Source organism: Molothrus aeneus, chromosome 2 (assembly GCF_037042795.1).
Source record: "Molothrus aeneus isolate 106 chromosome 2, BPBGC_Maene_1.0, whole genome shotgun sequence".
Taxonomy (NCBI): domain Eukaryota; kingdom Metazoa; phylum Chordata; class Aves; order Passeriformes; family Icteridae; genus Molothrus; species Molothrus aeneus.
Genome location: NC_089647.1, coordinates 1,349,657 through 1,364,287, shown reverse-complemented (window position 1 = coordinate 1,364,287; position 14,631 = coordinate 1,349,657). Strand labels below are relative to the sequence as shown.

At 58.9% G+C, this 14,631-nt stretch overlaps 2 protein-coding genes across 5 annotated transcripts in view; both read left to right on the top strand.

Moving 5' to 3' along the window:
• Positions 1 to 405: 405 nt before the first annotated feature.
• On the top strand, positions 406 to 7,936 carry P2RY6 (pyrimidinergic receptor P2Y6). 3 transcript variants are annotated; one of them, XM_066571851.1, is made up of 2 exons: positions 406 to 463; positions 5,651 to 7,936. In XM_066571851.1, exon 2 carries the CDS (start codon positions 5,706 to 5,708, stop codon positions 6,693 to 6,695), a length of 990 nt encoding a protein of 329 aa, XP_066427948.1. In that variant the 5' UTR covers positions 406 to 463; positions 5,651 to 5,705; the 3' UTR covers positions 6,696 to 7,936. The 3 variants fall into 3 exon arrangements, with proteins under 3 accessions (XP_066427948.1, XP_066427949.1, XP_066427947.1); XM_066571852.1 differs by lacking the exon at positions 406 to 463 and adding an exon at positions 624 to 670; XM_066571850.1 differs by lacking the exon at positions 406 to 463 and adding an exon at positions 3,876 to 3,913.
• A 2,672-nt stretch (positions 7,937 to 10,608) lies between these two features.
• The window catches only part of ARHGEF17 (Rho guanine nucleotide exchange factor 17), a 29,064-nt gene continuing 25,041 nt past the window's right edge, over positions 10,609 to 14,631 (top strand). For both annotated transcript variants that reach the window (XM_066571849.1, XM_066571848.1), the window contains exon 1: positions 10,609 to 13,539. In XM_066571849.1, the coding sequence (XP_066427946.1) occupies positions 10,609 to 13,539 (2,931 nt within the window). The remainder of the gene's footprint in view (positions 13,540 to 14,631) is intronic.

Sequence of the window (14,631 nt, the reverse complement as noted above, 5' to 3'; positions counted from 1 at the left end):
CATACTCAGCCCGTGCCCCCGGGGTTCTTTGCATTATTGCTCTTTAATTGCCCTGCTCAGGAAGCGCGGAGCTTTGACCGCCTGGTTAATGAGTACGGGAGGCATCGACCCCTTCGGCTGCAGGGAGACCCTGTCCCCGACACCCAGGGCCAGGACAATCCAGCTGTTCTCTATGCGTGGGCATCCCACGCTGCAAATCCCACTTTTGGGGCCGTTGGAATTCCCCCGATACAGATGCTCGCCCAAGATCCTAAGCCAGATGTTTTCCTGGGAGCCCCCCATGCTGGCCCAGCTGTTTCTGCCCCCTGCCTGGCCCCAGTCCAGCTGTGACCCCTCCCCAGCCCGCTCCGGGCGCTCCCGCAGGTGCCGGAGCCGGAGCGGGGCGGAGCGGGGCGGCCCCGGGGCGGAGCGGCGGCGGCTCCGAGCGCTCCGTGCCGCGGGCTCCCGGCGCATCCCGCTGCCGGTAAGTGCCGCGAAAGGTGGGAACGGGATCCACCGGGCCGGGCCGGGATGGGACCCGGGCAGGCTGGGCCCTAAAGGGTCAGAGCCAACCGGGCAGGATGGGATCTTGGTGAAGCGGCCAGGATGGGGTGGGATGGGGCTGGGAAGGGCAGGATGGAAACCCGAGGGGTCAGAGTGAAGCCGCTCCTTCCCGGCACATCCCGCTCTGGTAAGTGCCGCGTACTGGGAGTACGGGACAAGCAGAACCGGGAAAGGATGGAATTCAAGCGGGCAGAATAGGACAGGATAGGACGGGATAGGACTGGACCGGACAGGATGGAACCCATCAGGGTTAGACCCAACTGGGTAAAATAGGACTGGACCGGACCGGGCAGGAAGGGACCCGACAGTGTCAGACTCACCCAGGCGGGATGGGACCTTACAGGGTGAGAGGGAACCCGCTCCTTCCCGGCACATCCCGCTGCCGGGAAGTGCCGCCAGTGGGGAGGGGGGACGGGACCAGGCGAACCGGGAAAGGACGGGATCCGAATGGGTCAGAGTGAACAGGGCAGGATGGGACTGGACAGGGCAAGATGGGACCCAACGGGGTCAGACCCAGCTGGGCAGTTTGGGATCCGAGTGGGTCAGAGTGAACAGAGCAGGGTCAGACCCGAGAGGGCAAGGCTGAACCCCTCAGGATGGGATCCAACGGGGTGAAACCAAACTGGGCAGGATGAGGCCAGACTGGGCAGGACTGGACCCAAACAGATTGAATTGAACTGGGCAGGATGGGGCAGAACTGGAGAGAATGGGATCAGATCCAGGGAACAGCCGTGCTTCAGCTGGGGTTTGCGGTGCTCCCAGAGCTGCTCCGAATGGAAGCTTTGCTTTTGGGGTGGTTTGGCAGCTCTTACCATGGAGCAGGGCTCAAAATCCCACCATGATCCCCCTGGCAGGGCTGGTGCAGGGTGGATTCTCCCCTGTCCCTCTGCTCCCATGGTCTGGGGTGCCTGCATCCCTCAGGCATCCATAGGGATCAGCCCTGTGCCAGAAGTTGTATTGCACATAAATCAAGCTTAAATCTGCTCGAGGGACCTGGTTTTCCTTGGCATTTCTGTTGTGGGTGCAGGTAGCCTGGCCTCTACCTTTTATATATATGTATTTGTGCATGTGTACTTCCAGAGGTATAAATATATTCCTATATATGAGCATGTCTGCACAGACATGTGTGTATAGATGTATAAATATATTTCTGTATATATGGGTGGAATTATGTATCAACATGAGTGTGACTCCATGTGCTCAGGGACATATATTTGTGTGTAGGGGTGTAGAAATTTCTGTATATGTGTGTGTATGTGAGTGGAGAGAGATATATTAATATTATTTCTATTTCTATTTCTGTTTCTATTTCTATTTATTTATAAATATGTAATATGTGTGTGGAGAGCCATAGATGGGGTTGGATGTGAGATTCATATGTAGAGAGATGTGTAGAGGTGTATTTATGTATAGAGATATATGTTTATATTTGTGTTTGTAGTTACATGCATAGAGGTATAGGCCAGCTGAGACTGGGAAAGCTGCTTGTACCTTCCCTGTCCCCATCATTCCCTTTCCAGCAGGGAATCACAGCCCAGGTTGCCCAGAGCCTCCTTGAGGTGCTGATTTATGATGGGGCACCAAATTGTGGGAAGATGAATGTGCTCACCCAAGGACAGAGTGGCTCTGCCACCACCCTGTGCCCAACAATCCATGTTTAGTACACCAAAATTCCCAATTTTGCCCCAATTTTTCCACATTGTTACACCCTGTGAGGCTTCACTAAATGAAGATTTCCCCTTAAACATCCAAGCCTGGCTCCCCACTGGGAAGATGGGCACCTGAGGATATTTTGGCACCAGCCAGGAGATGTTTGGGGATAAGGATGTGGTGGCTTTGGCCAAGTGACATGCAGGATGGAGCATCTCCCTTTTCATGCTCTTTGAAATTTGCTGAGCTGGAGCTTTCACTTCCACCAGCCCAGACTTCCAGCCCTGCCAGCCAGCCACAAAGACCAGGGTGGGAAAGATAAACCACAGAGGAAGATTTCCAAGGGACAAAGCCCTTCCCCACATCCTATTCCAGGGCAGCAACATCCAAAAGCTTTCCCCACTGTGTCCAGTTCCCAGAATCCCCCTCCCAATCAATAGCAGGGTATTAATTAAAGCTAATTCCACTGGAGAAGGGCTTGGTTTGAAAGCAAAGAGGTTGGAGGGGGCACGTGAAGGGGGAAGCTCGCGGCTGCGGGTGATTATTTTTAATCTCTTCCCCATCTGGCCACAGAGCAGCTCCACTTCTCTTTCCTGATCCTTGTTCCTGCTCTGCAGGCACCTTAAAGCTCTGGGATGAGAGTGACCCCATCCTGACACTTCCCAACACCAGAGGCACCCCCTTTTTTCCCCCTGAAAGTCTCATTTCCAATGGATTTCAGCCAGAGGTGGCAGGGCACCAGCTCCTATGGATGTGGGAGGTGCCAGCCCCATCACCCCGAGAGCTGGCAGGGATTCCCATGATGGGGTTTTGGGGTGAGAAAAGGGACTTTTGGGGTAATCCACCCTGATAGACAATGAGGTGGGAACATGCCCTGGGCACAGAAACTGGTTGAGGCTGAGGGTCTCAGTGAGGTTTCATTAATTGGTTTCATTAATTGGTGGGCATTGGCATCCTGGGACTGGGGGTTCTGGGTTTTCCTCCTCTCCTCCAGCTTTCCCATCCCCCCAAACCCAGCAGCAGGGGGGTTCAGTGCTGTTTCCCTCTTACAAAGAGGGTTTTTTCCCTCATGTGCCATTTTTTTGGGGGGATCCCTTCTTTTTTTGGCTGCTCCTCCTTTTTTTGGGTAACTGAAGACCTAGGTAGCCTTGGGCATGGTCCTTATCAGGTCCCTGCCAACATCTCCAAGGGGTGTTTTGGGGGAAAAATATGTTGAAAAGGGGTGTAGGTCACACTGGTTCACTTCAAACTCAGTACCTGTGCCTCAGTTTCCCTCATTTTACTGCAGCACCTGCACAGCTGGAGCATCTTCTTCCTCTTGGTGCTACAGTGCCAGGGGATTTTCCTGTCCCCAACATCTGCCCAAACTTAGAAGGAGTCAAATACGAGGCAAATGAGGCAAAAATGGAGGAAAGACACAAAAATGAGGGAAAGAGGCCAAAAAACAAGGGGAAAAATTTAAAAAATTACAGAAAAAAACCCCAAATAATTGTGAGCCAGCCACATCCTGGCACCCAGAGGCAGGAGCATCCCCTGCCCTGGTGGCATCTGTGCTGTGCCACAGCCGTGCAGAGCCATTCCTGCCAGCTGGTTTCTGTTCCCCAATTCCCTGGGGTGAAGGAGGAAAGGGAAGTGTTGCTCAATGGGGTGAGCACAGCACCCACAGATGTGCCAAGGGCTGGCAGAGCCGTGGCTCCAGCACTCTGGGGCACCCCAAGAGGTAAGAGGCACTCCCAGGACCCCTCTTCCCACCCACCTTGTCCCCAATGTCCTTGGTGAGGACACTGAGGGGGGTGACAGAGGTTCCTGTGGGTGCTGCCATGACCTTGGGTCCTGGGGGAGCTTTGGGGGGACCCAGGGGAGCTTTGGGGGGAGCCAGGGGAGAGGGAAATTCACAGCCCTGGAGCATTTATTAGCTTGGAGGTGGGAGAGGTGAGTGCTGGGACTGCCTGGAGCTGGGGTGACAGTGGGGTGACAGTGGGGTGACCATGGAGTGCTCAGAGGGATGCAGGGGAGCACTGGGGGCTGATGAGGGCTCAGTGAGGCGACAGAGGGACTCAGCAGGGTATATGGGGGATGGAAGCAGCCAGGGGACTTATTCACAAACCCCAAAATTGTGTCCCCAACACCCACACCATGGCTGGGCTGTGCTCTGGGGACTGCTGAATCCCCAGACACCTGAAATTGGGGGGTACAAGCTGACGGGGTGACCCCTGGACTCGTTTGTCTCTCCCTCCCTGGTGCCCTGTGCCCCATGCTCCTGGCTGGAGCTTGGGCAACCCCTCCCTGCCTCAGTTTCCCCTTCCCAGTGGGCACCCCCTTGCAGGCAGGTTTATGCCCAGGGCAGCAGGGGAAGCGGGGGCTGTGTCTCCAGCCGGGAGGGAGGGCAGGGCAGGGCAGGGCAGGGCAGGGAGGAGGGGAGGCAGGAGAAGCGGCTCTCGGGACCTGCAGCCCTCCGGGCGCGGGTGGCACCCACGGGCGACAGACGCTGCCCATGGCTGGGACGGGGGCTCATGGGCTGTGCCACCGCATCTGCCACGCTGCTCTCAGCCCCTGAGGAAAGCAGATCTCCTCCTCCCCTGCTCAGAGCTGGGTGGGCTAGACTGGAAACCTCTGGGCTCGTTGTCACCGTGCTAATTTCGGGCTGGAAGCGGCCGCGAGGGTCGCGCTGGGCTCGGCGCTGGTGGCATCTCCCGGGCTGAGCCCGGCTGGCTGCGGGGCTTTGGCACCCCCTGCAGAGGCGCAGGAAGCCGTGCCGGCGGCCAGCGGAGCATCCTGCCGCAATTTCCTCTGCCGGAGGGGGCTGGCAGCGGCTCGGCCCTGTGCAAACCCTTCTGGCCGGGAAAAGCGTCGTGGGATGGTGGCAAGTGTGGCCGCCACGCTGTCCTGTGCGGTCCCACTCGCTCTGCCTAAATCCATCACTGTGGCTTAGAATTGTGGAATCACAGGAGGGTCTGGGATGGAAGTGACCTCAAAGATTCGTTCCAGCACCCTGCCATGGGCAGAGACACCTCACACTAGCCCAGGGTGCTCCAAACCCTGTCCAGCCTGGCCTTGGACACTTCCAGGGGTGCCGCGGCTTCTCTGGGTAGCCCAGCTCTCCCAGAGCAGAGGGGATCCCTTGGAGCAGCTCTGTGGCCTCCTTTGGACTCTCCAGCAGCTCCACATCCTTCTGCTGTGTCCCCATGGCTGGGGCAGCTCTGCAGGTGGGGTGTCACCTGAGCACAGAGGCAGAGGGGCAGAATCCCCCTTCCCTGTGCCCATGCTGGGGGATCATGTGCATGGTTGGGTCATGTCCAGCTTCCCATCCACCAAATTGTCCTCAGGGCTGCTCTCCATCCCTTCATCCCCCAGCCTGTGTGCATACTGGGTGTTGCCCCAACCTGCAGATCACCAGTCTAGGTTCACCCTTTGATGAGGCAGACAAGTCACCAGCTGTCCCCTCTGACATTCACAGGTGCTACAAAGGGGCCACACCAGCAGAGAGGACACTGACAGCTGGGAACGCCACCATGGCCAACCTGACAGCCATGAGCAGCGGGAGGAACTCGTGCACCTACCACGAGGAGTTCAAGCAGGTGCTGCTGCCCCTGGTGTACTCGGTGGTGTTCGTGGTGGGGCTGCCCCTCAACGCCGTGGTCATCGGGCAGATCTGGCTGGCACGGCAGGCGCTGAGCCGCAGCACCATCTACATGCTCAACCTGGCTGTGGCCGACCTGCTCTACGTCTGCTCCCTGCCTCTCCTCATCTACAACTACACCCAGAAGGACTACTGGCCTTTCGGGGACTTCACCTGCAAATTCGTGCGCTTCCAGTTCTACACCAACCTGCACAGCAGCATCTTCTTCCTCACCTGCATCAGTGTCCAGCGCTACCTGGGCATCTGCCACCCCTTGGCCTCGTGGCACAAGAAGAAGGGCAAGAAGCTGACGTGGCTGGTGTGCGCGGCCGTGTGGTTCATCGTCATTGCCCAGTGCCTGCCCACCTTCATCTTCGCCTCCACGGGCATGCAGAGGAACCGCACGGTCTGCTACGACCTGAGCGCGCCCGACCGCTCCGCCGCCTACTTCCCCTACGGCATCACCCTCACCTTCACCGGCTTCCTGCTGCCCTTCGTGGCCATCCTGGCCTGCTACTGCAGCATGGCCCGCATCCTGTGCCAGAAGGACGAGCTGATCGGCCTGGCCGTGCACAAGAGGAAGGACAAAGCCGTGCGCATGGTCATCATCGTGGTCATCGTCTTCTCCATCAGCTTCTTGCCCTTCCACCTCACCAAGACCATCTACCTGATCGTGCGCTCCTCGCCCACCCTGCCCTGCCCGGCCCTGCAGGCCTTCGCCATCGCCTACAAGTGCACGCGGCCCTTCGCCAGCATGAACAGCGTGCTCGACCCCATCCTCTTCTACTTCACGCAGCGCAAGTTCCGCGAGAGCACGCGCTACCTCCTCGACAAGGTGAGCTCCAAGTGGCGCCACGACCACTGTGTCACCTACGGCTCCTAGGCAAGGACGAGGCCACCTCGGTGCCACCGAGGCGCGGAGCAATTTCGGCTCTAAGCTCCATGGAGCGGAGATGGCTTCACCGGGGACGTGCTGGAGGAGAGGAGGATGGCATCTCCAAGCTGTCAGCACTGTCAGCCCATCTCCAGCCTGGTGGTGGATCCGCGGTGATCCACCTCCATCCGGTGGTGCAGTGTTAACCCCATCACAGATCCAGTGTTCTCTCCCTTGCTCACCTGGAGCAGCTCAGCACCTAGGTGGTCAAGCCACCAACGCAATAAAAATCCACTGGGACTGCAGAACACAAGATGGAGTTCCATGGAGGACACATCCCTGGCTCAGGATGAGCTGCTGGGGGATGATTTGTCCCCATACTCAATTAAAAATTCCCTGATGGGGACAGCATGAAGGCTGGGGAGGGTTTGGTTCAGCCCATACCACGGGACCATGTGCTTCTCCAGCTCAAGATCAATGTCACAGGTGGTTTTAGTGAAACATCCTTTTTGGGACATCCCTATCCCCCAGTGAGGCCACACCAGCTAGAGACACAAGCTCACTGGTGCTGCAAAATGGTGGAGGAGCACCCTGGATGGACTGGGAACCAGGAAAGGGGACATCAGGGCAACTGGAACACCCATGCTGGATTTCCCACTGAAACCATGACCATGGGCTGGGTTAGGCAGCATTGTCACCTGCCTGGGGACCTCCATAAATCTGAGTCCAGCGCCCTGCTTAGCCCAGCACCCCAAATCTGGCCCATCCTGGTGCCAGTGGTGCCCTGCTGTCACCTCCTAACCAGGATCCACCACAATCAGAGCCAGCACACGTGGACACAGCACCCAGAGTTGGAGGATGCATTCCACAGAGAGCTACTCAGTGTCCTGGCCACATCACCATACATCCCACAGCTGGCTTGGCCTCTCCATGGGGTTGGGACTTGAGCTTTGCTCCCCCAGCCTCTGTTGGGATGCTGCTCCCTCACAGCAAGGAGGGATTTGTGAGGTGGAGGCAGCGCTCATCGCTCTGCGAGTCTTCTCTAATATATAGGATGTATAGAATTAACTCCCTGCTCTCTCTCAGATGGGTGTATACACCCACTGTATGTACAGACATAGAATATATCCGAGCAGAGGGAGGTTTGTGGCCCAGCCCAGGCTCTGCAGTGCAGAAATTCTCTGCCTGAACACGGTATATGTATCTATACAGTGTATATATATATATAAATATATATGTGGATGACTGCATTTTTCATGTCTGCTTATAATAATCACACCCAAGTGGATTGAAGTGATTTGCTTCCAATCTCCAGAGTTGAGCACCTCTCCAGCTTGGCTGCCTGCAGCTGGCCAAGCGTGCAGCTCATTCCTGACTGCTCCCTGCAGGTACACAGTGTCTCCTCAGGTACCTGGGCACCCAAGCATCCAGTGCTGGCAGTCCCAGTGTGTCTCCTTGCTGTCATGAGGATGAGGAGGGTGTCCAGAGTGGTCACAAGCTCTTGGATGATGCTCAGAGATCTCAGCATCACGGCTGGGCTGGGAAGGAGAGGGATCCTGCAGCAGCATTAGCTCAAACCATCTGGTTTTGCAGGAGCTGTATCCCTGTCCTGACCGTGACAGTGACTCTGGGCTGGGGCACAGAATGTGATGGAGGAGGCAAAGGCAGCCCTGTGCTTTCCCTTGGCCTGAGCTCATCCACGCCAAAATCCCCTCTGATGCATTTTTGGGGTCCTGCAATGGAAGGGCAAAATGCTGGGGGGCTGCGAGAGCGGAGGCAGGGGGGACAACCCCAGCCTGATGTCCCCATCTCTTCCCAGCCCGGAGGAAGGTGACGGAGTGGGAGGGCCGGGCCACGCCATCCGGACCCAGGAGAGGGCGCAAAGTATTTAGATTTGGAGAAATCCGGCTGATCTGTGGGTGTCCACCTGGCTCCAGGGAGGGAGGGAGGAGCCCTGCAGCATCAGAGCGCCCAGCGCATGGATAGGACCCATGGGAGGAGGTGGCCGGAAAAATCGAACCACAATAAAGCTCTGAGGGGGGGGAAAAATTTAATCAGCTTCCAAAAAGTCTGGTGGTGGCTGCAAGGGCTGCATGGGCTCGGGTGGTAACATCCAACAATCTCAGGATGATGTTCCTGGTACTGGAATCACTGATTTGGAACGTTTTTGAAGAGGCGGGAGCACACAGAGCTCTCCTTGGATCTCACCACGTCCTGCCCTGCCCTGTCAGCAGTTCTCTTGGCACCACCAGGCCTGGAAGTGATGGGAATAAAGGGATGCCTTAGAAATGGGGTGAAGGCTTCAACAAATCTCCTTTGCTGGCCAGATGCTCAAAGCCAGCAGCTGAGGAACAGCTCCCACAGAACCAAGCGGGGATGAAATGCATAATTTCATAATTTTAATAAAATCTTCCCAAAATGCCACCTGTGAGGGACATCCTGGGGACAGGAGACACCCAGGCCTGGGGGAAGCAGGGAAGCAGGGAGGAGGGTGGGAAGGGAGAGCCAGGGAAGGAAGACTTGCAGGGGTGGAGCATCTCACGGCATCACTGCGGGCGCTTTTTAGGCCCCGAAAAATTTCATTTACAGGAGGTGTTGGATTTTTTTTTCTCCCCTTTTTTGTGCCTTGGGGTCAGAGCCAGAAATATCTTCTACATGGCCAGAACACCTCTGCAGACCCATCCACGTCTCCAAGGCCACAGCTCATCCACCAGCCATCCCAGCCACCTTCATTTTTCACATCCCCAGCGATAAATCTGCTGTCTTGGGGGGAAAAAAGGGTTATAGGCTTCAAATAGCAAGCGCTGACAAGCACTGCTAAAACCCACGAGAAAGTCTGTTCACGGGGCAGTGCTTCCCTGCAGAGCTTTGCAAGTTGGGAACAAGGTGTTCTCTCCTCCCTGAGATGAGCAGCAAAGCAGGGTCTGGAGGCATCTGCTGCCATGGGAAGAATCTTTCACTGGCACTCACATTTTTGGTTATTTGTACTGTTTCCCCCTAAAAAGAAAAGGCTGGGAAGGGATGGAGGGAATCACAGAGTGGTTTGGGTTGGGAGGGATCATAAAGAGACCACCTAATTCCAACACCCTGCCATGGGCAGGGACACCTTCCACTGTCCCAGGTTGCTCCAAGCCCTGTCCAACCTGGCCTTGGACACTTCCAGGGATCCAGAAGCAGCCACAGCTTCTCTGGGCACCCTGTGCCAGTGCCTCACCACCCTCAGAGGGAAGAATTTCTTCCCAAAATGCCACTGAAATCTCCCCTATTTTAGTTTAAAGCTGTCCCCCCTCATCCTATCACTATCTGCCCATGTAAAAAGTTGCTGTCCCACTTTTTTATAAGCCACTTTATAAAAGGGAAGGGGGATGAAGGATGCTGGGGGCGGGGGGGAAGGGGGTGTGGAAGAAAGGATGCAGGGGGTAAGGAAGGATGCGGGAGGGGGGTGAAAGATGCAGGGGGGTGCGAGGTGCTCCTGCTTAGCTCGGGAGCGAGAGGGCAGCGGTAAAGCCGCCTTCCTCTCCCCCCCTCCCCTCCAAAGGAAAAAAAAAAAAAACCCAAAAAAAAAAAGAAAAATTAAATAAATAATTTTTAAAAGGGAGCAAAACTTCAACCCTCCCCCTCTGCGGGAGCAAACCCCGCCTCCGGGGAGGAAAGTTTATTTGAATGCAACAAATAAAAAAGCAGGGGGTGAGGGAGGAGGAAAAGCCAAAAAAAAAAAAAAAAAAAAAGAAGGGGTGGGGGGGTGGGGGGAGAGAGAGAGAGAGAGAGAAAACAAAGCGGGAGGGATGCAGCCCGCCGGCAGCCCGGAGGAGGAGCGGGGCCGGGCGGTGCCTGCGGCGGGGCCGGGGCCGGGGCGCGGCGGCGGCGGGGCCGGGGGGCGGGCGGAGGCGGAGGCGGCGGCGGCGGCGGGGGGGCACCGACAATGGCGGAGGGGGGCAGCGGCCGGGGGGTAGCGGCGGCTCGGTGCCTCCTGCCCGCCTCCTCCCCGCCTTCCTCCTCCTCCTCCTCCTCCTCCTCCTTCTTCTTCCCGGGTAGGAAAGTTTCAGCGCCGATCGCGGAGCAACAACCGGGCCGGGCTTTTGGCAGCCTGGCCCCGTCGGTACGGCAGCTTTCGCTTCGTTTCACCGAGCCCGAGCCGACGGGCCCGGTTCATGCCGGGGCTCAGCCGCCGTCCCCGGCTCCACCGCCGCCCCCGCCGCCGCCGCCGTCGCCGCCGGGCCCGGGGTTAAACGCGGAGCCGCCGCGCTGGCCCAGCGTCCCGGCGATGCGGAAACTCTTCGGGGAAAGCTGCCGGCAGCCGACGGCGGCCACCGGGAATGGGATGGGGAACGGGAGCGGGAGCGGGAGCGGGAGCGCCCGCGGAGCTCCCCCGCCGCCTCCGCCCCGCAGCCGCGTCCCGCACCCGGCGCTCCGCTCTCCCCGCGGAGCTCCGCCGGAGCCCGGCCCGCATTCCTGGCATAACTCGGCTCGACCGCAACCACCCTCCTCCTCCCCATCACCCCGCTCCAACGGGGACGATGAAGCCGCGGCGGCCCGTTCTCCCCGCGTTTCATCGGGCAGCGAAGGCGAGGGGCAGAGCGCTGCCCTCCGGCCCCGCGCCGCACGGAAGAAGAAGAAGGAGGGCACGGAGGATGGCGATGCCGAGGCCGAAGGCTGCGCTAGGGTGGTCCCCCGCCACCCGCTGCCCATGGTGGCCCGCGTCTCCAAGGTGAACATCCTGCCCTTCGGCAGCCCCGGCGGGTCACGCAGCAGCAGTCGCTATTCCAGCACGGAGACGCTGAAGGAAGAGGAGCAGTTTGGAGTCTGCTGGCCCGGCCAAGGACGGACTCTCCAGGCGGGTTATGGTATCTATCGATCGCCCAGTTTCGGGGCTAGTGATGGCCTGGCTTGGGGACAGCCGGGGGTCCGCGTCCGCCCCAAGCTGCCCCAGAGCGTGGCCAAGGCAAAACCAGACCATGGGAGCGAGAGCCTGCACCAGCCAGGGCTGGAAGGGGAGCGGGCCAAGCACCGCAAGTCCTTGTCCAACCCCGACATAGCCACCGAGACCCTGACTCTGCTCAGCTTCCTCAAATCGGACCTCTCAGAGCTGAAGGTGAAGAAGAAAGGGGTGAGGATCAGCCTTGATGTGGGCTCTGATGGATGCTCCAGCGGTGCCAGCTCCTCTCCAGGTGGCTGCGGTGCCGCTCATCCCCAAACCCGCTGGGCGCCGGGCGAGCGGCCAACGCTCAAGGACCTGACGGCCACTTTACGTCGCGCCAAATCCTTCACCTGCTCCGAAAAATCCGGGACACGGCGGCTTTTCCTGCAGAGCACCATGAAGCAGAGCTCCTCCGAGCTCCTTCTGGCCTCTACAGACAGCCAGGCCCGGGTGGCTCCAGGTGGGGGACAGCAGGGGGACGAGGACCCTCTCCCCATGGTCATCCAGGACCAGTACATCCAGGAGGCGAGGCAAGTGTTTGAGAAGATCAGCAGGATGGGTTCGCAGCAGGACTACGGCTTTGCCACTGAGCAGAAGGACAGCGGAGGTGTGGAGGGCGCTGAGGTGGTGGCACCGATGATGGGGACGACGGACGTGACCCTTCGGGGACACGTGGAGAGCACACGGTGTTTGAAGGACGTGGAGCTGGAGGAGAACCTCACTCACAGTAAATCCGTGGAGGAGCTGTCGGGTCACGAGTCGAGCGTGACAGACGAGGGCATCGTCACGGAGCCAGAGCCCGTGGGGATGCCCTTCCAAGGCCTGCACGAGGCTGTGGACGCCTGGATGCTGCCCAGTGCCGGGCCGGCAGCGGGTGGCTCCGAAACGCCGCTGCCCGCTCACCCTGTGGCGGCGGTCGAAGACCTTCCAGCTGGCAAACCCGAGACTCCGAGCACCCCTGGCAGCCTGCGGCGCCGACGTAAGTTCCCGTCAGCGGGCGCCAATGGGATGGAGGGCGGCAGCGAGGGTGGCACCGAGCCCTACCGCTCCCTCAGCGACCCCATGCCTCACCGGAGACGCTCGGTGGCGGAGGAGGCCAAGAATTTCTCCGTCGACAGCAACCTGCTGGGCTCGCTGAGCACCAAGGTGGGCATCCCCCAGCCCGCCGCCATCGCGGGCAGCGCGGGCAGCGCGGGCAGCGACCTGTCCCTGGGCAGCGATGGGCCCCGCGACTACAGCAGCCTCATCCGCACCATCGTCAGCCAGCCCGGCGCCATGGCCAAGCTGGGCGACGACAAGGCCAACGGCAAGACCATCAAGAAGAAGTCACTGAGCGACCCCAGCCGCCGTGGTGAGCTGGCACCTGGCACCTTCGAGGGTCCCGGAGAGGCCATCAGCGAGCTGGAGGCCAGCATTCCCCCATCCAGCAGCGAGCCCATCCTCTCTGCCCAGCTTGCAGCACCAGGCACCGGCCGCGGCTACGGCTTTGACCCCAAGCTGGCCGAGGTGCTGTCCCCTCGCGTCGCCCGCCGCAGCTCCAAGAAGCGCTCCAACCGCGCGGCTCACCAGGAGAACCAGCCGCCCCCCGCGCCCGCCGTCCTCGCCAAGAGCCGCCCGGCCACCAAGCACGTCCGGCACACCAGCGAGCCCGCCACCTTTGTCCCCATCGCCGTCCCCGAGCCGCTCGTCCCCTCCGGCCACCACAGCCACCTCCCTCCGCCGGCCGCCGGCCGCTCACCTGGGAAATCCTTGCCGACCCTGCAGCCTCCTTCGCTGGAGGATGTCACCAAGCGGTACATGCTGGCCCTCAACTCAGGTGACACGTCCCCCGCTCCTGGGGATGGCCCCCGCTCGCCACCCGCTGCCCCACCGCCCCGGCTGCCCCGGTGCTCGCGGCTGCCCGACGAACACGGCCCCAGGACCAAGCCACAGGTGGTAAGTGCCCATCCATCCTGAAAGCACCTTTGTTTCATCCAAAGCACTGGTGGCCTTGGGGTCTGTCATGTGTCCCTTGTGGTGGATGGACAAATTCCCATCTGCAGAGGCACTGCTGGGTGGGCCAAGAGCCCTCCCAGCCCTTTCTGATGGTTCCCAGGGGATGAGCTCTTGTTTGTTGGGGCAACCTCCCTGATGAAAAGGTGACTTTTGGATGGGAAAAAGCAGCTTTCAGGTTATTCAGGTTAAATAGCACCACGTTTTGGTGGAAGAGGGTTTCAGAAATCTATTATGTTTATATATAACATCTCTCAGTGGTGCTGATATAAGGTACTGATAAATTGACCATCCCTGAGATGCTGAACCAAACATTGCCTTTTCCTTGGCTGAGAAGGCTGGGAGAGGATCCTTCTGCTTGGGAATCCAAATGGTACACCCCTTATTGAGCAAAACTGCATTTTTCCCCCCCAAAAAACCACCATCCCTCTACTTGGGATCATGAGCATTGCCACGCTGGTGCGTGGGAAAAAGAGGGAAAATATTTTTGTGCATGCACTGAATATTTGATTGATAGGTGAAAGTTTGATCCTCTCTGGGGAAGAATTGGCGCAGTCTGGGGGATGTGAAGGTGCTCTGCTCACCCTGAAACACAGCTGCATGCTTTGGGATCTTTCTTGGGATGGGTTTTTGGCATCGCTGGCCCCTTGGCTGAAGCTAGACTTGGGTTCCCATCACTCCGGGTGTTTGTGCCGGGAAGGGCTTGGAAGCATCACCTCCTGCTGCAGCACAGCAGTGCCAGCACCCACGGGGCTTTTAATAGCTCTGGGAGAAGCCCAGAAATACCCATTCCCGTGGGGGATCTGCTGAGAGCTCGCAGGAATGACGCTGGCAGGGCTCTCTCCCCTGCTCCAAACCTATTTAAGAGGATGGGCTGGACCATTCCCTTCCAGCAGCCACTGCCGGCAGCCAAGCGTGAAGTCCCCGGGGCTGAGCCCGGCGGTGTAACCCTTGCTGGCCAGGGCAGAGCCACGTGGAGAGAGGCTGCTTTTCTTTGGATCCTCCCAAAATCCCCCAGCAGCTTCCCTCCAGGGT